The sequence below is a fragment of the Callorhinus ursinus genome, unplaced genomic scaffold (genome assembly GCF_003265705.2).
Source record: "Callorhinus ursinus isolate GAN/ISIS: 27379988/994484 unplaced genomic scaffold, GSC_fseal_2.0 scaffold75, whole genome shotgun sequence".
In the NCBI taxonomy this organism is placed as follows: Eukaryota; Metazoa; Chordata; class Mammalia; order Carnivora; family Otariidae; genus Callorhinus; species Callorhinus ursinus.
This window is the reverse complement of record NW_027397137.1, coordinates 5006878-5028937: the sequence shown is the minus strand read 5'-3', so window position 1 is coordinate 5028937 and position 22060 is coordinate 5006878. Positions and strand designations below refer to the sequence as shown.

Below are 22060 nucleotides of genomic sequence, written 5' to 3'. Positions count from 1 at the left end.
GAGGAGCAAGCACACAGCCCACCAGCACCTTGACTTTCAACTTCTGGTCTCCAGAACTGTGAGAGAAGAGATTTCCCTTGTTTTAAGCCGGCAAGTTTCTGATAATTTGTGACAACAGCCCTGGGAAACTAATGCATATGGTATAACGTACAAAAATAGAATGCACATCTTTTCCTAATGCCATTCCAATTCATGTCTTAGACATGTTTTCGGCTATACCTCTTAAATGTCAAAGAAACACAGCTGAACACATGATTCAGAAGAGGCCCAATCACCAATAAACATATAAAAAGAACTTCACTCATCATCGGGTAAATGCACCCCCAAACATAACTAGATTTCATCAAAATTAAAAATGTACTGCAAGGGGCGCCTGGGTGGCTCAGTCGTTAAGCGTCTGCCTTCGGCTCAGGTCATGATCCCAGGGTCCTGGGATCGAGCCCCGCGTCGGGCTCCCTGCCCGGCAGGAAGCCTGCTTCTCCCTCCCACTCCCCCTGCTTGTGTTCCTGCTCTCGCTGTGTCTCTCTCTGTCAAATAAATAAATAAACAATCTTTAAAAAAAATGTACTTCAAAAGATAGCACTAAGAAAATTAAAAGACAGCCAAAGATTAGGAAAAAGTATTTGCAAATCATGGCTCTGATAAAGGACATGTATCAGCAAATATGAACGCTTATAACTCAATGATAATCTAATTTAAAAATGGGCAAAATAGGGCGCCTGGGTGGCTCAGTTGGTTGGGCCACTGCCTTCGGCTCGGGTCATGATCCTGGAGTCCCGGGATCGAGTCCCACATCGCGCTCCCTGCTCAGCGGGGAGTCTGCTTCTCCCTCTGACCCTCTCCCCTCTCACGTGCTCTCTCTCTCTTTCTTTCTCTCAAATAAATAAAATCTTTAAAAAAAAAATGGGCAAAATATCTGAATAAACATGTCACTAAAGAAGATATACAAATGGCTGATAAAAATACGCAAAAATGCTCAACTTCACTAGCCATGAGGGAGATGCAAATTAAAACCAAAATCAGATACCACTTCCCGTCCACTGGTAGAGCTGTGACAAAAGAGACAGGCAAGTGTGTGTCCACAAGAATATGGGGCCAATGGAACCCTCATCCACTGCGGGTGGGGATGTTAAGCAGTACAGACACTTGGGAAGACAATCTAGCAATTTCTTAAAAAGTCAGACATAAGCTTATCATCCAACACAGCAATTCTGCTCCTAAGAATCTTCGCCATGAAGAATGGGAAAGGTGCCCACACACAGGCATGCAAACGTTCCCAGCAGCATTACTCACAACAGCCGTAAAGTGGAAACAACCCAAACGCCCATCGACTGGTGAAGAGATAAACAAGGCGGGGCCCACCCGCACGGCGGACTCTCCAGAGATGAAAGAGGGACGGCTCGACCTCCGCAGAGGAAGATGCGGGGCCTCCAAACACTGCTGAGTGAAAAAAGCCAGCCACAAGACTGCCTGCCACAGGATCTCATTTCTAGAAACGTCTAGAAAACGCCAATGTACAGCGACAGGAAGCAGAGAGGTTGCCCACGCCTGGGGGTGCGAGCGGGGATTACCTGCTAACGAGCATGAGGGAACCTGACAGACGATGGTGCTGGCGGCACAGCTCTGGGGACAGACGGTGGAGGGCCCTCAGAGCACGCGGATGAAAGCTCCGTGAACCGATGAAAGAACAACGCTGCGCGCCATTCGGGGTGGGGAGCGTGCCTCAGAGCGCACTCTTCACAGGGCGATCTGGAAGCAGCCTCCAATATTCCACCTGCTCTTACCTTCTGTTCTAGCAAGTCCACTTCCAGATTCCATTCTTCATTTTAAAAATCTACTCCTCCTTTATTTACGCATTTTTAAAGTTTCAGGTTGGTTTTGAAAGGTACAGACAGATCTTCTTTCAAGGCGTCATCAAAGGCCAGGGTGGCAGGCCTTCAATCCTACCTGCACCATCTCAGAAGCCAAATCCACAACCCAAGAATGCTTTGGTTTGGCCATAAATTTCTATTGACTTATAGTGAAGAAAGCGTACCTGAACTCAATTCAGAAGGGCCAGTTCAAAGACTGCGACCCCAGCATGCCAGTTAGCTTTCTTTCTTTTACTGGATGGACATGTATTCCCTGGATTCAAAAACTCCAGAGCCATGTTGCAATATCACAAAGACTACGCACACAGCAGTTTACCTAAAAACAGGTCTGAGTGATCAGGGTTCAAACTCTCCTAGCATTTCCCACAAAGCTGTCTTAGCTCAAGGAGACACATGTTGAAAGAAAGTAACTCTATGCTGTCAAAAGCCTCTAACTTACGGAAGCATCAAAGACAGCACGGTATTTCTCTTAGAGAGACGCTCACTCATTTATCTATTTCATTTATTCCACAAATATGTGCTGAGCGCCTACTGTGTGCCCAGCACCACTGCAGGTGCTAAAAGCCCAGCAGCGAGCAGGAGAATCCGGACCCTCGCCCTGCAGCTTGCAGGCAGCCTGGGTCAGGGGTGGAGAGAGACAATAAGCAAAGAAAAAAGAAATGTTTATGTCAGGGGTGCTGAGCCAAGAAGACTGAATCAAGTCAACGGTATGCCAAACAGTAAGCGGGGTGTGGGAGGTGGTACGTGAGCAGCTCCCGGAGGGAAGGGGAGGCAGTGAGGGGCGAGAAGAGCAGTGCGGGGTGCGCAGGCAGGGGCGGGCTGCAGGGGCTGCAGGGGCTGCAGGGGGGTTAAGGCACAGCCAGGAAGCCAGGGCGGTGGGGAGGTGAGGACCAGGGCTTGTATGTCACGGGGGCTCGTAGCCCATGTAAAGGTCTTTGAGGGTTATGCTGAGAAAGTGGCTAGCCCTGGAAGGGTCCGAGAGCAGAGGAATGCGTGCCTCTCAGGAGCCCTCGGGGCATCGCCCCTCACCCCATGGAGAACTCGCTTCAAAAGGCCCGCGTGGAACCAGGGAGGCCACCTGGAGGTCGCAGGAGCAGACCCAGGGTGAGGAAAAGGTGGCTTGCATTCGGGGGAACAACAGTAAAGGTGGGGAGAAGTGGCTGACCTCTCGATAAATGTCAAAGATAAACAACATTCATGGACAGACTGACTGCCAATTGTGAGAGAAAGAGGAGTCAAAGGTGACCCCAAGGTCATCAATTTCTATTTAAAAAACAAATATCCCGTTAAGACCAAACCCCTGTGAATACACATAAAGTCAGGTGGCGAGCAGTTACCGAGCAGACTTGACTGGACTGGAGGCAGGGCAGCTGCCGCCAGGGAGCTCCGAGGCCAGCAGAGCGAGGAGGCTGCCTGAGGAAGGAAGAGCCACGCCAGGGAGCCCGGGGCCTGGGTCCTCCACCGCCACTCTGGCCTCCAGATTCAGGTCCGCAGCGCCCAGGCCCAGGCAGCAGAGGGGGATCGGAGCGTACCCTGAGACCACACACAGGACACCATGCAACCCTCATGAAAAGATGCTCTGACAACTGGCAAAAAGCTTTTTTAGACGACAAGTTCTTCGGTCAGTCACTTGCACCGAAGATGAAGCCCTGGGCTCTTCCCATCTCTCCGTGGGGGGGCCCCACCACCTTGCTGTCCGCTCCTTTCCAGGCAAAGACGCTCCTGTAAGGCCTACCATGCTTGATTATCTCAGACATTCACCAGAACTTAAAAACAAAAATCAGACCCTTGAGTTTCACTTGCATAAACCAAATTTTACTAGAAACACTTCTGAAAACACATCTTGTAAATCAGGCCTGTAAGCAAAAGTTCAAATGAAAAAGGAACGTTTTACTTTTACCTTATCTGGTCAAATCCACCCTGGAGTTGGGTTAATATACTAGGAACGTGGGTGCCACAGCAAACCCACAGAGGCCCCACGGGGTATTCTGAATTTATGAGGAAAACGGCAATGCTGGAGATGTACCGACCCCACCTGAGGTATTCAGTTTCAATATTAGATCCTGCTACATTCCTTTCAAGGACATCATTATATCACAAAACAGCGTGGTTGCTACGATGAAAGGAAAGTACCACCAAAACAAACAAACACACACAAGTCAGACACAAGGTCTGACTGGCAGTGTCCAATCAGACTCCCAAGCTAGAGAAGTTGTGCAACGTCCAACAGGTGCAACCATCCCATTAGCAGGTCACTGTGGTTATCTAAGAAGGAAAAAAAAAGTTCCTTCTAATTTATGCATATGATTTGCCTCAAATAACTACTGTTAGGACATAATACTTAATAAAATTATTTGGGCCTAACTAATAAATGGAGTTATTAAGTATTCTTCTTAACCTAGAGATGCCGTGAAAAAGTTGCTGAGACACTAAGAGCAATGTGAACAAAGAAGTCTAGGAATCAGTCCTTAGCAGCTAACGGTTTGGCACACACTGATTCCTCTTCTGGGTGCTTTACCCATATTTGTTCTTTCAACTCCACGCCGACCCTCTGAGTTCAGTACTAAAGCCATCCCTAGTTCCCAGATGAGGACGAGATGGCGAAGCGCCCTAGGTCCCACATAAAAGCCCCACCTGTGCTTAAGGATGCACAGCACAGGCACAGACGACATTATCACGCCAGGCAAAGCGCATCTGGTAGCACCTTCAGTCATGGAACAACTGAGGTTTCTGAGGACAAATGTTTCTCCTGCGTCTCAACTGTTGATTTGCTACTCGCTTAAGAACTCAATATGGGCCAAGCTCTGCATTTGTGTGCATCAGTTAGAAAAAAAGACATTTTGGGCGCCTGGGTGGCTCAGTTGGTTAAGCGACTGCCTTCGGCTCAGGTCATGATCCTGGAGTCCCGGGATCGAGTCCCACATCGGGCTCCCAGCTCAGCGGGGAGCCTGCTTCTCCCTCTGACCCTCTCCCCTCTCATGCTGTTTCTCTCCCGCTCGCTCTCTAATAAATAAAATCTTTAAAAAAAAAAAAAAGACTAATTTTAAGTGACTTTTCTGGGACTCAACTCAGACAGTGGTTAAATCACAAGCACTACACTTTCAGGGTAGGTGGGATATTAACAATGGGCACCTTTAAAAACTTTAACCTACAGAGGAAAAATCAAACTCCAACCAGGTACAAAGCATCCCAAATCTGCTCATTTTTGTTGCCTTTTCCCCCTTTCACAATTTATAGTGTCAGATGTGGAACCCCAAATAGAGAGATCCAGAAAAATAAACAATGCCGTCTAAGAAGTGACTGGTGAGATCAGATCGTTTGCATGGAGCACTGTGATTTTCCAAATACTATACAAAATCTGTGTTGATAGCGTGTGCTGTTTTCGGCACGATGCCAACAGTCAACAAAGAAATGCCACAAATCCGCGGAATTACAATAACTTTGTCCACTAAAGGAGACAGCTGGAAAAGGAACACGTCTTCCCTAACATACCCTTGGAACAGAAACCTGTCTTTATTCTAAAGCAGAGAACTGACCCAGTGCTTGGGGAAAAAGAAAAAAAATCTAAGCTAACACAAATTTAGATCAAATAAATCTGCTGGATTTGTTTCTGGTTTCACTGTGCATTTTTCATGATTAATAAACTATACTACAAGTACTCAAACTGCTGTGAGTAGGTAATTCATCACACCACTAGCACCACTAACCGCTCAGCAGACACCCCGAGCATTTCATGGATGGTCCCTGGTACTTACTAGCTTCACTAGTCTTGGGTCTAAGGAGATCTCCTGCTGAGGTAGTCGGGAAGAGGCAGCTGGGCAGCAGGTTCAGAAACTCTTAATGATGGAGTGAAGACCATTAAAATGTTTAGGTAGCTTCAGAATATTATTAAAATCACTTAGCAAGCTTTTCAAGTAATCGTGTATTCTAGTTACCCCCAGTCTCTGGGGACTTTCCATTCTTCTCATGGTGACACACATGTAAATGGTTCCTACACTTCCTTGAACCAGTCACACTCTACATTCTCCTCAGAAAGGTCCACTTAGGGCGCCTGGGTGGCTCAGATGGTTAAGCGTCTGCCTTCGGCTCAGGTCATGATCCCAGAGTCCTGGGATCAAGTCCCACATCGGGCTCCCTGCTCTGCGGGGAGCCTGCTTCTCCTTCTGCCTCTCTCTCTCTCTCTCTCTCTCTCTCTGACTCTCATGAATAAATAAATAAAACATTAAAAAAAAAAAAAAGAAAGGTCCACTTAAAGTAAAGTGTCCTACGATCTAGGAGAAAACTCAAACCCAGCACACACTGGGCTCTCATCTGAAAAGAACAAACCCTGACTTGAAAGGGCTGCAGCGGCTTGCCAGGTATCCCAGGAGAAGAGGCAAACAGACTATGAAAACAAAAATCTTGCAAACTAAGATACCATGTACACAGTATCAAAAATCCCAGGAAGAAGGAGCCTCCGGGTGATTCTTCAAAAGCAACTTTCCTACTGCCTTGTCTTCAAAACACTGGCCGCAGGGCAGAATGGAACAGATAAAGAAGGCAAACCAGGACAAGTGCCTCCCAAAGCTGCAGCCGTGAATAGACACCCCCAAATGTAATTTCAAGTGTGAACTGGGAAGCCAGCTTTTCTAAACGCTAACAAATCTGTCCCGTGCAGAGGCTCTTTTTTATTTTCCCAGCTAACTCTGTCTGAAAGTTTACCGAAGCCACTTTCTTTCCTGAGACTCCAATGAGTCAAAGGTTGTGGGCCTTTAGGACAGAGACGCCGTCGGAACACACAACACTTGATTCCGCGCGCTTTACACACCAGGACACGCCTCCACAGATAGGAGCTACCACAATAAATCTGTAGGAAAGGACACTGTGTCCTCTCACTGTCTGCCACGCTTGTGGGCATGAAAGTAAACACTAAACCCGAGAGTCCGAGAGTCCGGCACTGTCTTCTAGGGTAACAACTCACCCGCCCAGTCATGAGATTTAGAAACTTCTTCTTCCGAAATGTATTTACAGAAAGCCTAGGGAAACCTGTCTGAGCTAAGGGGCGTGAGATACAATTAGATTCTCCTGCACTCACAAGGTGCAGGGCGCTGGGGGAGGCATTTCCAGGATCTGGATTACACTGACGCCTAACAGGAAGACCACCCAGGGCAGGGCTCCTCTTCCCTGAGGCCTTGGAAAGCACGTGGCACCTGCAGGGCTCTTCCAGATCAGCCCTACATGCCCCTGTCCTCTGGGCTGAGGGTGGAGCAAGGTGCAATGTCTGGAGTAAGACATTCAGTGGACAAATTAAGAGCAGCGGCAGGGGTGGGGGGAGGGGGGAACTCTTGCTGAACTATGCCAGTGTCCAAATTTAGAGGAGACACAGCCCAAATCCCTAAGGAAGTTTATCATCTCGATAGGAAGCCACAAACTTAAACCTCAAACACAGTTTCTCAGGGATCTGACAAGAAGGAGCACAGAAGAAGTGTGTCCATTAGTTAGAAAAAGAAAAAAAGACACAGCAACAGGGGCGTGCTCAAGACCCACCGAACAGTCCGCTATGGCTTGGGGCGCCCAGATTTTCCGTAGGAAGAGTGCTTCCTTTCAAAGCATGGAAGACCGCAGGAAAAAAATTAACTGAATACCTCCCAAGGCCTAAAATCCTAATAGTTTGAAACGCCTGTCTGCAAGACATCAGAATGTGCGCCAACATTTCGACATTGCCTATGCCCTCCGTACTTTTCTAAGTATTTGATCCTCAAGTTACGAGGGTAAAAAGTAGGGGAAATTTTTCCCTGTAAGAGCGGAACGATCCGCCCGTGTGCGTGCCGAAGGGTGGCGCGCGCACACACACGAACCGACCGCCCAGACGCCGGGGCATCGGCCTGGCTGGCCAGAGCGTGCCCTGCAGAGCGGGGCGTTCTGGGGGGCGCAGCGCCCCTCACCCTCGCGGCCGCGTCTGTAAGTGGGCTCCCCGCCCGGGCGCCCGCGGAGAAGACGCGGGAGGGGGCGCGCCCGGAGCGAGCGGCGACTCGCAGCCCAGCCCCGCCTGCAGCTGTCACGCCCGTGGCCGCGCGGCTTCCACGGCTCCGACCCACCACCCGCGGGTGGCAGCGTAGCTCCCGCGCTCTTTTTGGCACTTTCCTGGGGGAAGCACAGGCGCGCGCGCGCGAAGACGGCCGCGCAAGCAAACTTGGTCCGAGCTCCCCGAGCCCCCTCCCGCGGGATCCGGGGGTCCGGCGTGCGGGAGCGAGAGGTCGGTCCGCCGGCCAGGCCTGGGGCCCCCCCCCGCGCCCCGCCCTCCGCCCTCCGCCCCGGGGCGCGCACGGTCGGAGGGCGGCCGCCACGGCCCGCGAGCGCGCCCCGGCGGGGTCGGAGGTCGCCCTGGGGCGCGAAGGGCCCCGCCGCTGCCGCCGCCCCGGCCACACCTCCGTTCGGGGAAGCGGCCGGGGGCGGGGGGGAGGGCCCGGGCCGGGCCGCCCGCAACGGCCGCCGCCCCCTCCCGCGCCCACGGCACTCACAGGTGACGATGGGCTTGTTCTCCATGGTGTAGATCACCGGCGGCAGCGGCTCCTCAGGGGCGTCCATGGGCGTCCGCCGTCACCGGCCCGGCCCCCCGTGCCCCATGGGCAGCCCCGAGGCCGCGCCGGGCCAGCCCAAGCCTGAGCGGCGCCGCGACAGGGAGGCCCGCCCGGCCGCGCTAGGCAGCTCCCGAGCCGGCCGCCCGCCGCCGCCCGCCGGCCGCACCACTTCCGGCCCCGGCACCGCCGCGCTACCGCTTCCGGGGCGCGCGGCTTAAAGGGGAGGCCTCCCGGCCGCGCGCCGGCGCTGCCCTCCGACCGAAAGACGGCTGGGCGGCAGAGGGCGGGCCTGGCGAGTCCCGGCGGGGCTCCCACATGCACCTCGAAGCGGAGGCCCCGCGCGGCCCGGAAGCCGCACCACCCTCCCCCCCCCGGACAGCAGCGTTCCCTCGGCGTGGGGCGCAGCGACGCGCGGCTCCTCCCCAGGGAGGAGGTCCCCAGGGAGGTCTCCACCGCGCCCAGCGCCTGGCGACCCGGTGCGCGGCCGCTGCCCACCATGCAGATCCCCGGGACGCGGGGTCCGGGCTGCAGTCACTGGCAGCACATGGACACGGGCGCGACCCCGGGGTCACCGACAGCACCCCGGAGGGTCACCGGACACTGGCGTGACCCTGACAGGCACTGACAGCATGTGGGCCCTGGGACCACCTTGCGGTCACCAAGGAGGGGCATGTGGACAGTGGCGTGGCAGTTGCTCACCTCTGCGGGTCTGTTCGCCCAGAACGTAGCCCTTGTTATGTTTCCCCGACACCCAGCGCCGCAGGGGAAACAGTCAAGGCTCCAGATTAATTCCCACCGCCGGGCTGAACGGCAGTTACTCCTTAGGAAACCCCTGGTCTGGTGTTTTCCTGTTACACTGGTTTTAGGAAGGAGTATGGCTGCCATAAAGTAGAGCAAGATTATTACCTTCCTTTGGCTGCAGCCAAAGACCCTACAGCACTGCAATTACTCAAGGCTCGCCTTGGAGACCGGCTCCCCAACCCTCCCCCACCCCCACCCCCACCCCCACCTCCGGGGGAGTTGGAAAGACCCGCCCCTTTCTGAATCTCCCCGACAGGTTGCCTGCACTCCTGCTAGCACTACTTGCCTGTGTCCCTGACAACTGCGGAATGCTGGAACTGTGCGACTGGGCCTTTTACTTGTGTCCTGAACCCTCTCCCATGCCCAGCCACACACGGCCTCCCATGGAGTAAGCATGTTGTGGGAATGCCACAAAATTAAGCCCTACTTTAATGCATGTAAGTTTCTTGTGCAAGGAAAGTCGTTTTGGGGTCAGGTCTGCAGATGAAATAAACGGAATGTATGTGTGAAATAGTGTGAACAAAGCTGCTGAATGTGTGTGCATAGTGTAGCGTGCGCACTGTAGCTGGGTGAGGACGCAAAGAGCAGAGTTTCAGACAGCTGGACGCTGTGAGGCAGAGCCACAGAAGGAACTGAGGAGGGGTGCAGAGCCAGAGTCTGCCTGGGGATTCCCTATAAGTCCTTGGCCTCGGCTGGGTTCAGCAGGTGTGGGATGAGGCTCCACAGGGCTTACCAGAAAGTGGCTGTGACAGAGTCAAGCATATGGCACAAGGAGTAGAGGTCGAGCAGTGCTGCGGGAATGACCTCATTGATACCTCACTCCCAGGACATTCCGCTGAGATACTAGATGGAGGACCATGTGCCCAGGGGTCAGCCCACTTTACCTGTGAAGGCTCAGATGAGTATTTTCAGCTTTGCAGGTCATATACAGTTTCTGCCTTACATTTTTCTCTGGGACTTTTAAAAAAGCAATTATTTACAAATACAAAATCCATTCTTAGCTCAAGGGCCATATGAAAACAGGGCATGGCCCACATGTGGCCTGTGAGCCATAGGTTGCCAATCCCCGACCTTAAAACAGTACAAGGCAAAGCCTTGACAAAATCTGCAAGACAGACAGCCCTCAGATTTGAATCTTGCCAAGTTGGTGGGGCTTGCGGACACCTTGAACATTCCTCGGATCCAACCTAACAAAAAGCATAAAACTAAGCCTATACAAAGTCAAGGTGATAAAGATAGTAGTTGAACTGCCAGCAAGAACTAAAGTCAAGACTCTTCTGTGGAAGATGATCCATGGTCTCTACGACTCATGATGTACCAATGCCCAACATATACGAAAAAAATCACTATACCTAAAAAACCAGAAAGTGTAAACCATAGTCAAGAACAAAGTAGTCAATAGAAACCAGCCTCCAGATGGCCCAGATATTGTCTTCACAGATTAAGACTATAAAGCTGCTGTAATAATCAGCATGCTCAAAGAAGTAAGGGGATATAAGCTCTTAATGAGTAAAGACAGGGACTCACAGCAGAGTAAGAGAAAGTTTAAAAATAATCAAATGCAAAGTCTAGAACCGAAAAGCAGTTACTGAAATGAGAATTTCCCTGCATTGGCTTAACAGTAGGTTGGAAATAGCAGAAAGAGTCAGTGTCCTTGAAGAGAAATCAATACAAATGATTCAATCTGAAAAAGAGGAAAAAAAAATGAAGAAAAATGAACAGAGTCTTAGAGACCTATGGGACAATATAAAGTGGCCTAACACACGTGTGTTAGGAGTCCCAGAAGGAGGAGGCCATCAGAATGTGGCAGATTTATTTGAAAAGATAATGGCCCAAAATCCACAAATTTGGTGGAAAAAACCTCAACTTATTGGTCAAGAAACTCAGCAGAGGGTGCCTGGGTGGCTCAGGTGGTTAAGCTTCAGCTCAGGTCATGATCCCAGGGTCCTGGGATTGAGGGCTCCCTGCTCAGCGGGGAGTCTGCTTCTCCCTCTGCCTCTGCCCCTCACCCACTCATGCACTCTCTCTCTCTCAAATAAATAAAATCTTCAAAAAAAAAAAAACAAAACAAAACTCAGCAGAACCTCAGTAGAACACATGCGAAGAAGCTTATTTACAGGAATATCACAAACTGCTAACAACCAAAACAGAATATCTTGAGAGCAGGCAGTGAATAAAGACGTTACCCGCTGGGGAACAATGACAAAAATTTCCACTGAGTTCTCGTCGGACAGTATCAACCAGAGAACCAATGGTATAAACCTTCAAAGTGCTGAGTTTTTTAAAACGTAACCCAAAACTCTATGTCCCACAAAAAAAATTCTCTAAAAATGAGGGCAGAGAAAGATGTTTGCAGATAGAATGCTAGAATCCGTGGCCAGCAGGCAGGGTACCACAAGACCTGGTGAAGGATGCTCTTCTGGGTGAGAGGAAATGATACCAGGTAGACGGTAGGAAGTGGGGCTCCGGAAACAATCAACAACTACGTAAACGTAAATTGTTAGGCTTTTTTCTTCTTTCTGTAATTCCCTTAAAAGACAGCTGTTTAGGGCGCCTGGGTGGCTCAGTTGGTTAAGCGACAGCCTTCGGCTCAGGTCATGATCCTGGAGTCCCGGGATCGAGTCCCGCATCAGGCTCCCTGCTCGGCGGGGAGTCTGCTTCTCCCTCTGACCCTCCCCCCTCTCGTGCTCTCTCTCTCTCAAGTAAATAAATAAAAATCTTTTTTAAAAAAAAAGACAGCTGTTTAAAACATACACAGTGATGTTGTGGGATGGGTTTAGAATGGATGTGGTCGTGACAGGCTCGCCACGTGACGCCACGACAATGCTCACGCAGAGGATGGGTGGGTCAGGGATGGCACGTGTGTGCGAGTTTATTACACCCGCAAAGTAGGGGATTTCAGGTGTGAGTGAGAAGCTAGAGAGAGGAGAAGGCCTGGGGATGAAGAGAGAAGACCGAAGTGAAACAATACTGACTCAATGGAATTCGACGGAAGAATACTTATATTCAGCCCCAGAGCAAAACCCCTAGAAAGAAAAAGAAGTAATTGGAAAGGATTTGCTAAGAAGCCAATAGAAAAAATAAAGTAGAATAGTATAAAATACTTGATTAATTCAAAACAAGGCAGGAAAGGAACAGCAGAAGAGTAAAGAACAGGGAAGACCAACCCAAGTGGTTATCACACGAAAAGATGATCACATCCAATAGATATCAAGGAAAGGTCAATTAAGGTGACAATGACCTATCACTTCACATCTACTCAAATAGCCAAAATAAACATTTTTAAAATGTTCAGTCTTTTTTTTTTTTTGGAAAGAGAGCACACGTGAGTGTCAGGGGGAGGGGCAGAGGGAGAGAGAATCTCAAGCAGACTCCCCACTGAGCACGGAGCCCAACTCAGGGCTCAATCTCATGACCCTCAGATCATGACCTGAGCCGAAATCAGGAGCCAAACACTTAACCCACTGAGCCACCCAGATGCCCCCAAAATAAAAATGTTTTAAAACCTGCCAATACCAAGTGTAGACACCCAGGGCAGGCCTCCATGCACCAGCCTGTGGTCCTGGAGACATAGTTCAGAGACTCCAGGAAAACAGACACTAAGGATTCTCCCTGATGACCCCACAGACACCATGTCCTGGCCCCATGCCTGGCTCTTGTTTGCAAGGGTTCTTTTCTTCTTTCTTTTTTTACAGTTCTAGAAAGTACTTTTTTGTAGTACAGTTGACACACAGTGTTACATTAGTTTCCAGTGTGCAACATAGTAATGTAACAATTCTGTCCATCAGGCTGGACTCTCCACAGTGCAGCCTCCATCAGTCACCACACAGTGCTCTCACACTGTCATTGACATATCCCCCATGCTGTGCTCCGTAACTGGAGCCCGTGCTCCCACTCCCCTTGCCCCATTTTGCCCATCCCCCCACCCTCCTCCCTGTGGAGGACAGTATGGAGGTTCCTCGAAAATGAAAAATAGAATTACCATATGATCCAATAATTCCACTACTGGGGATTTACCCAGAGAAAATGAAGACACGAATTTGAAAGGATAGGTGCACCCCAACGTTTATTGCAGCGATACTTGTAGTAGCCAAGCTATGGAAGTTTCCTTTCCGGAGGGGTGGTAGGGAAGAGCAAAACTGCCCGGCTCCGTTGCAGCCAGCCCCCGGCTAGTGAGCCGCAAGGGGACTCCTGGGCTCTTTTCCCTCTAAGCAGACCTATCAGAACTTTTTTTTCACATGGGAATTTAGAAAATGCTTGAATTCAGCACAAACACTGGTTTAGCAATTCCTTTTAATAATGGTGAACATGATGCTATTCCTATTAATCAATGTCTGTTCTTTCTCCAGATCATTTTCTCCTGAGACAGCATTTGTTTTTTTTAAAGGTTGCTGGAACTTGTGCCCAAATGGTCTTTCCTGGTAGCCCATTACATTGTCTCTAGGCTCCAAAGAGCCTGTTACATTATGTATTGGGATATTTCATGTGCTGTGGCTACAGGGAAGGTCCACAGTGTTTGCTCTGTGCCACCGCTTAGGTCCGGTCCACAGAGACCTGGGCGGAAGGAATGGCCAGCCAGCAAATGTTCATAGCAAGCTGATACATAGTAGCCACAGACCGGAAATGCCCCAGATGTCCGCTGCTGGGTGACTAGTTAGACACACCATCCGCACATGGAGCACTACACATCAATCAAAAGGAACATGCTGCTGGCAGGGGCAGGGACCTGGGTGGGCTCGAGAGAACGGTGCTGAAGGAAGAAATCCCACCCCAAAATGTCACACGCTCTGTGATTCCGTTATAGAACACTCTTGAAATGACAAAATCACAGAACTGGAAAACAATGGGTTCAGGAGAGGGTGTGGGGTAAGCAGGGAATGGGTCTGAAGAATCCTGGTGGGGATGGATCGTGCTGCATCTGGGAGGTATCAGTGTCACCGTCCTGGTCGAGGTGGGCACCAGAACTCTGCCACGTGTCACCTCTGGGGAGAAAAGAGGGAAAGGACAACTTACAATTGCACTCAAAATAAAAGTTTAATTAAAAAAGCCAACTGATTGGGGCCCCTGATGAGCTCAGTGGGTTAAGCTTCAGCCTTCGGCTCAGGTCATGATCTCAGGGTCCTGGGATCGAGTCTTGAGTTGGGCTCCCTGCTCAGTGGGGAGTCTGCTTCTCCCTCTCCCACTCCTCTGTGTTCTCTCTCTTTCTCTCTCTCTCTCTCTTTCAAAATAAAATAAACATCAAAAAAAAAAAACAAAAACCAACTGACTTTAAGTAGGAACACGTGAGTCTCCAAAGAATCCACAAGGCGAATTGTGTGATGCTTTGACCATTTTGCCCCACGCCCTCTCCTCTGTGATGGCGCTTCGTGCGCCGGTGGCGGGATGAGGAGCATCTCCAGGGACAGCCCTGCACCGGGCCAGGCAGCCTGGTCCCGGGCCTCTGGGCCACAGGTTTCTCTGCATGCAACCGAGCCATCTACGAATTATATCCTTGGTGGGCAAATAGTCCACCAAAGTAGACGTAGGAACAATTCCATGGAGAAATAATCCACCTCATGAGTAATCAAGGAAATGCCATACAAACATTTTTTTCCTACTAAATTAACAAAACCCTGGAGGAGGGGGGGAGAGCCAAGGAAGGCGAGGGTAAAACAAACAGTCCCGTGTGCTGGAGTGGGGGCATCGGGAGACTCCCTTTTATGAAGCCACCCTTTTATGAAGCAGTGATCACGTTCCATCGTTGGAGCCCGCAATTGCACTTCTGGCTCTCTTTAAGGAAACAGTCTCTCCCCAACCTGGGTGGATAAAACACCTGCTGTTACCATCCAGTTAACGCGGGGCAGTGGCGGGGGGAGACGGCGGGCGGAAGGGCGGAGCTGGGGTGCACGCCGGGCCCCCACCCCTCCTGGTAACTGCCACGGTCCTTGTGCGTTGTTTGCATCAAGAACGCACTCTTGGCGTCCCCTTGTGCGGAGACAGCACCCCCTTCCCAGGTTTGACTCTGCATAATGTGACTCAAATAATCAGGAATAATGAAGTCAGGCCTGGCGCTGTGGATGACATTTCCGGACATTCTGCTCAGTGCTCCTATGTTTAGCTCAGTTGCCTTTTTCTTGGCTTCCTGTCAGCCTGGATTCTCGCTTTCTCCTTTCAGGCTGAGGTTATCCCCTGAGAGGCCTGCCCGGCACCTGTGTCCTGCTCAGTGGAGGCAGGAGGCAGGGGCAGGAGCAGCCACCTTGCTGGAGACCCTCACTGTCCTGGCTGTTCTCACGCCCAGGGAGCTGCCCCCTGTCCTGGGGGCAGACGCCCGCCGTGGCCTGCCTTAGCCACACCAGTGGGGCCAACACCACGTGCCAGCCCCTGGCACATCTAATGTCGGGCTGGGGGCAGAAGAGGGCAGCAGGAGGCAAGTGCTGGTTCAGGGCTCACCTCCAGAGGCACCAGAACTCCGCTGGGATCATTGGGCTGGGTGGTGTCAGCTAACCCAGATTTCTGTTGTCTCTTCCCACCGAGCCAGCACAAGGTAACACTGTCCAATCACAGGGGCTGACGGGGGCACCCAGGCTCTAGTAGACACGCTGGGGGCCCCAGGCCACATGCCCACAGTTCAGTCTCATCCGTGGCAGCTGGATGGCCTGGGTGCTCATGGGGTCCCACCTCCGGGACTTGTTGGGGGCTCCACTTTCCTGCTCCAGGCCCGGGACCTTCTCCGAGGGCCAGAACGGGAAGTACCAGGACGTCACCACCAGCAGGCCCTCCCTTGAGTGGGTGGACAAACTGAGCCCGAGGACACGGCCAGCACGGACACAGCCACTGCGGCTCTTCACCCTGCCCTTCGTCACCCTCCCCGTGTCCCCCTCCTGTCTCTGGGGCCCCCAGCAAGTAAACCACCGGCACCCAGCACCCGAGTCCCCCCAGGATGCAGCCAGTCAGTAACCGATGCGGTCCTGCTGCGCACACCCGCTGCCCCACCACCAACCCCAAGGTCTAAAACAGGTGCATCCACGGTCTGGTTACCGAAAATCAATGATTCATTTGCTTTTTAAAAAATTGTTTAATTTAAGATTGAATTTAATTAACATATAGTGTATTATTAGTTTCAGAGGTAGAGCTTACCAATTCATCAGTTGCATGTAACACCCAGAGCGCATTCCATCCTGTGCCCTTACCTAAATGCTAAAGGTTTAATACTCTGCCCCAGAACTTGCCCAGCTCAGAGGATCGCGCCTAATAAACGCTTCATTGTGGACGTCGAGTACTTGATTGTTAGTCACAGAAAACCCAGTTTCTCCCTGCAGCTTTTAAATGAATAAGGAGGACCACAGCCCTGAAGGGCCGGTGGCTACCCTGGCCAGGCTGCTGCGTGCCCCAGCCCCGTTCTGGCGGGCCCTGAAGGCCTCCCTCCAAGGGGCCAACCAGCTGTCTCTGGCAGACCCGGCCGGAGCTCCAGATGGCTTTTGAACCGGCTGACAGGGTGTTTGTTGTGCCCGTGGATGGCTCGCCAGGGCACGTCCCTCCTGCCCTGGCCGCGGCGGGCACAGCAGCACCAGGTGGGAGGCCTGAGTCGAGGGGCCTGCTGCTCCCCCCGTGCCTCTTGCTCTTGGCCCCGAGGCCCATCAGCAGCGCCCCACCCCCACCCCGGAGCCCTCCCTGCGCCCTCCTGCTTCTTCCTTTGCCGGGATCTCTGCAGACCCACCCAACCAGCGAAGAGGGTGAGGGGAAGGAAGCCGGACGACATCCTGGCGTTCCCAGCCCGAGCGCCTGTGCCTTCCTGGCTTCCGCGTCGGGGAAGGAGTTCCATCGTTATTTAGGCGCGTTCCCATGTGCCATGGCCGGGGACACAGAGAGAAGGGCTGACCCTGCCGGTAGGAGGAAATTTACTCGACCTCTCCTAGCCCAAGGCGGAACCAGGACGAAAAGGAACCGTTTTCCAGGCCGAACTCTGATGAGTAAGGTACGCATGGGGGAGACTTTCCAACCCCGCCGCAGGGGCGCCACGTCTTCCCGGCACCGGCGCGCGGAGCACTGATGGCCGGTCAACTGAGCCTCCGCGGGAGCCCCGCAACTTTCCAAACTCCAGCCACCTCTTCCCCTCGTAACTGGTAACAAAATAAGGACACCAAACAGCCTTTCTACTTGGAATCTACAAGTTTTCTCAACAGCTCCCGGGTCACAGGGCAACCACCAACCGGGCTGCACAACTCGTGAGCACCGACGAGAGCACTGCGCTGCGGGGCCCGCGGGCCGCGCCTCGTGGAAAACACGGGGCCTTAGATGCGGACATACGAACATATTGGAAAGGGAGAGAGAAAATAAACGAATTCAGCACCGGCCTGGAAGGCTGGAAAACGAAGCACAAACTCGATGGCCGCAGAGCGGACATCAGTGGTGGGAAGCTGGGGAAGGCGCCGCTGGGCACCGCGGGAGGCGCGGCTCGAAGCTGGCCAGCGGGACCCCGGGAGAAGGGGCCGATCGCCCAGCGTAACCACAGAAATGAGGACAAGTGGCTTTAAGTGCCTCATCTGTACTGATTTAATTTAAGCAACTATTTGTTTAAAATAAATCTTAAAGTGGGATGAAATTTAATTTTCTAGGGGAAAAAAATGAACTCTGGAAAATAAAGACTAAACAGATGATTTCCAAATAATAGAGAAAGTTGTTAAAGCTGCTCCTCCCCAAAAACAGCCCCCAACTCAAACGGCTTCCCAGGGAAAATCCACCATCTCTAAACTACCCCACCGCAGAGAAAAAGAGGGAGGGGCACCTGGGTGGCTCAGTCAGTTAAGCGTAGGCTCAGGTCAGGATCCCAGGGTCCTGGGATTGAGTCCCGCATGGGGCTCCCTGCTCAGCGGGAAGCTTGCTTCTCTCTCTCCCTCTGTCCTTCCTGCTTGCGCACATTCTTTCTCTGTCTCAAATAAATAAAATCTTTTTAAAAAAAGAAAGAAAAAGAGGGAAAACTTACAACTCTTTTACATTGAGGAAGTATAATATTAAAGCAAAACCTAATAAAGGCTGCACAAAAAAAGAAATCTAGCAGCCAATGTAATTTACAAATATCAATACAGAAGTCTTGAAATATTAGCAAGTAGAATCCATCAGCATGCTATAATCTATCACCAGATGGAGTCTGTTGCAAAAGCCAAGAGGTGAGTTAATATTAGAAAATCCGCTAATATAACGCATCACAGGAATAGATCTAAGGAGTAAACCCTTAGGATTATCTCTATTAACTCAGAAAAGGCATTTGCCAAATTCAACAGTCATTCTTGAGTTTTAAAAAATGCTTAATGAAATAAGAATAATGATGGATTCTTCCGTAATACAACATGTGTAACATTATAGTCGTATAAATACCAGCCCGCGAGTTAGCTCCATGCTTAATGCAGAGGCTCTGGAGTTATTCCCTTAAAGTCAGAAACAAGACAGGGATCCCTGCACCACCACTGCTGTTTAACATTGCATGAGGTACTGGCAAATGGTGCAATTAGACAAGAGAAAGAAATTAGAGGCATAAAAACTATTACCAGTTTGGGGCGTCTGGGTGGCTCAGTCGTTGGGTGTCTGCCTTCGGCTCAGGTCATGATCCCAGGGTCCTGGGATCGAGCCCCGCATTGGGCTCTCTGTTCAGCGGGAAGCCTGCTTCTCCCTCTCCCACTCCCCCTGCTTGTGTTCCCTCTCTCACTGTGTGTCTCTCTGTCAAACAAATAAAGTCTTTAAAAAAAAAAAAAACTATTACGTTTGGAAATTAGATGACTGATAAAGCATCCATCTTATTTATTTATCTTTTTAAAGATTTTATTTCTTTCTTTTTGCGAGAGAGAGCACGAGAGCATGAGCGGGGTGGGGGGGAGCAGGTGGGGAGAGGGAGAAGCAGACTCCCCCTGAGCAGGGAGCCCGATGTGGGGCTCAACCCCAGGACCCTGAGATCATGACCTGAGCTGGAGGCAGACGCCTAACCAACCGAGGCAGCCAGGCGCCCAAAGCATCCATTTTAAATAAGCACAAGTAATAAGAGAATTTAGTGGGTTACCTATACTATTAAAATTAATCTGCATTAATTAATTAGTACCCTTCATATATGTCTACAGTGATTGATAAATAATGCATGTGTCTGTGTATGTGTGCACGTGCATACTGTACAAAAGATATGGGGGAGAGGAGCCCATAATAGCAACAACAAAAAGAGGAAATGTTGGGGCATATATGTAACAATCAATGTGTAAAACACATATGGGGAGAACCTTCCAAGACCCCAAAGTTGGCTTGGCCAGATAAAAACACGAACCACACTCTGAGCTGGGAGGGCGTACAGTTCTAGATGGGCAACTTTCCCTAAGCTGATTTCTAAATTTAATGCAATCCTTATAATCATAAATATCAACAGGTTAATTTTTTCTATACCTAGAAAGGCTAATTTCAAAAATGGTATTAGAAATAAACAAGAAAGGATAACCAGGAAGATTCTGTGAAGGAGGAGTAATGGGCATGCTCTACGAGGTAGTAGAGCCTTCCCAAATGCTTAGCAACTGACATGAGGTGGTATGGACGGTGTGCTGCCCACAGACCAGCAGAACGATGTCACGCAACGAGAAACAGACCCCAGTACCTGTGGGGGTTTAGCGTGTGATCAAGTTGGAACTTCAAATAAAAGGTGAACATGGACTTAAATGAAAATCTTTGGGAAGTATTAGGAGAGCCCAGGACCGAGACATTGAATAAAGAAGTATAAATTGTATTTTTGTTCTTTTTACGACTGTTTTCAGGAGTAGGGCCGCATTACTTCAACGGGACAAACATTTCTGCCCATTTATCACCACCACCGCCCAAGCTCACCGTGTAGCAGTGATTCTGATTCAGCACAGCGATTTACCAACCGCTATCGAGTAGTGCCTACCTGTGCTGGGGGTTTACATATGTGTATCTCATTGAATCCCAGCATATGCCCCCACTTCATTGCTGTAGATCTCATTATCAAACGGAATTGATCCTAATCTCATAGAGCTTTGCTGAGATATTTCACCAAAATATTGATGATGGTTATTATCAGATATTTGAAAATGAGTCAACACAAAGACAGGCACTTAATACATTTTGTTTGGACTACCACGTACCCAATTGGAAGAAGATCCGATTAAATCCATCCTTATAATTCTACCCCAGGATACGGTTCAGGGAGGTCAAACATTGGCCTGTAGAAAGTGAAGCCATGAAATTATTAGAAGAAAAGACGGTGAACTCCTCTAACCCTGGAGTGGGGAAGGCCTTTCTATGACGTGTCAAAATCCAGAGACCAAAGAATAAAAGACTGATAAGTCTGACTATAAAAATAAAAAGATATGCCTGGAAAAAAAAACATAAGCAAAGTCAAAAGATAAACAAGCTGAAAAAAAAAGGGGAAGTATAAATCACAAAGGATGAATCTTCCTAACAGACGATATATAAAGAGCTTCTGAAAATCAAGAAGAAAAAAAACAACCCAATAAAAATAGGTAAAGACGTGAGTTCCCCACCCCTGACTTCAGATGCCAATCACAATCAGCAGGTCCCAGCAGACCCTCCACTTCTGACCACCGGCTACAAATCAGGGTTCCCACGACCCCTCCTCGGGTCCGACGGATTTGCTAGAGCGACTCATAGATCTCAAGGAAACACGTTACGGGTTTGTTATATAATAAAGGACGTGATAAAGGGTGCAGATGAACAGCCAGATGGAGAGGCATATGGGGCGGGCCCGGGAGGGTCCCGAGCACAGTAGCTTCTGTCCGTGGAGTTGGGATGCGTCACCCTCTCCGTGTGGACGTGTGCACCCACCTGGGAGCTCTCCGGATTGACGGGGGTTCCTCCTGGAGGCCTGCGATGGCTCATTGACTCCATTCCCAGCCCCTCCCCCTCCCTGGAGAACTGCGGGGAGGGGCAGGGTGGCCTGAAAGTTCCGAGCTTCCAGTCACCGCTGCTCTTTCTGGGGACCAGCCCCACCCAGGAGCTCCCCCGAGTCACCTCATTAGGACAGACGATGCTCCGAGTGCCCTTGTCACGTGGGGAATGAGGAGGGCCCCGGGAGCGCTGTGCCGGGCCACGGGGCCAGAGACCAGTACAGACGTTCCCTGTGATCTCACACTCATCAAATTGGCAAAAGTGTAGATCTGACAGCCCACCTGGGGTGATACCATGGGAAACAGGCCTGTCTACACTGCTGGTGGAAGGACAAAGTGCAGCCAGCCTGTGGGTGGGGATTAGCAGAGTCATTAAGTTGCAATGATCACACTGCCAGCCCCTGAGCATCCCAGGGGGCCTGGGGGGAGGGGGACGCCTGCAGACAGGCCCCGGGACACTGGGACTTCTCCCTGTGTCCTGGGCTATATGCTGAGTGTATTAACTACTCGGAGAAATGAAGCGGACTGTCTAACCCCTCCTATCATTTGAGAATACTCCTGGGAAAGGGGTGATTGTTCTCATCGGAACTTTATGCAGAGACATCCTAACTAAATAAAGCCAGCCGAGTTTGCGGTTCTTTATAATAAAGAGGTGCCTTCAGGGCTTTCTTTTTTTTTTTAGTTTTATTTATTTATGTGACAGAAAGGGACACAGCGAGAGAGAGAGCACAAGCAGAAGGAGTGGGAGAGGGAGAAGCAGGCTTCCCGCGGAGCAGGGAGCCCGATGCGATGCGGGGCTTGACCCCAGGACCCTGGGACCATGACCTGAGCCAAAGGCAGATGCTTAACAACTGAGCCACCCAGGGGCCCCTCAGGACTTTCTTTAAAACCAGGTAGGCCCTTTCCCACGAGGCTAGGCTCCTGTGTCCCTCGGGGAGGAGAGAGGAGGCCTGGT

The 22060-nt window shown here is 50.8% G+C and overlaps 1 protein-coding gene across 2 annotated transcripts in view; it reads right to left on the bottom strand.

The window, feature by feature from the left end:
* The window catches only part of TRAPPC10 (trafficking protein particle complex subunit 10), an 89543-nt gene extending 80957 nt beyond the window's left edge, over window positions 1-8586 (bottom strand). Inside the window, exon 1 of one of the 2 annotated variants that reach the window (XM_025863459.2) lies at window positions 8372-8586. In XM_025863459.2, the coding sequence (XP_025719244.1) occupies window positions 8372-8438 (67 nt within the window). In that variant the 5' untranslated portion in view covers window positions 8439-8586. The remainder of the gene's footprint in view (window positions 1-8371) is intronic. The other variant, XM_025863460.2, reaches the window with a different exon arrangement.
* Window positions 8587-22060: the final 13474 nt, after the last annotated feature.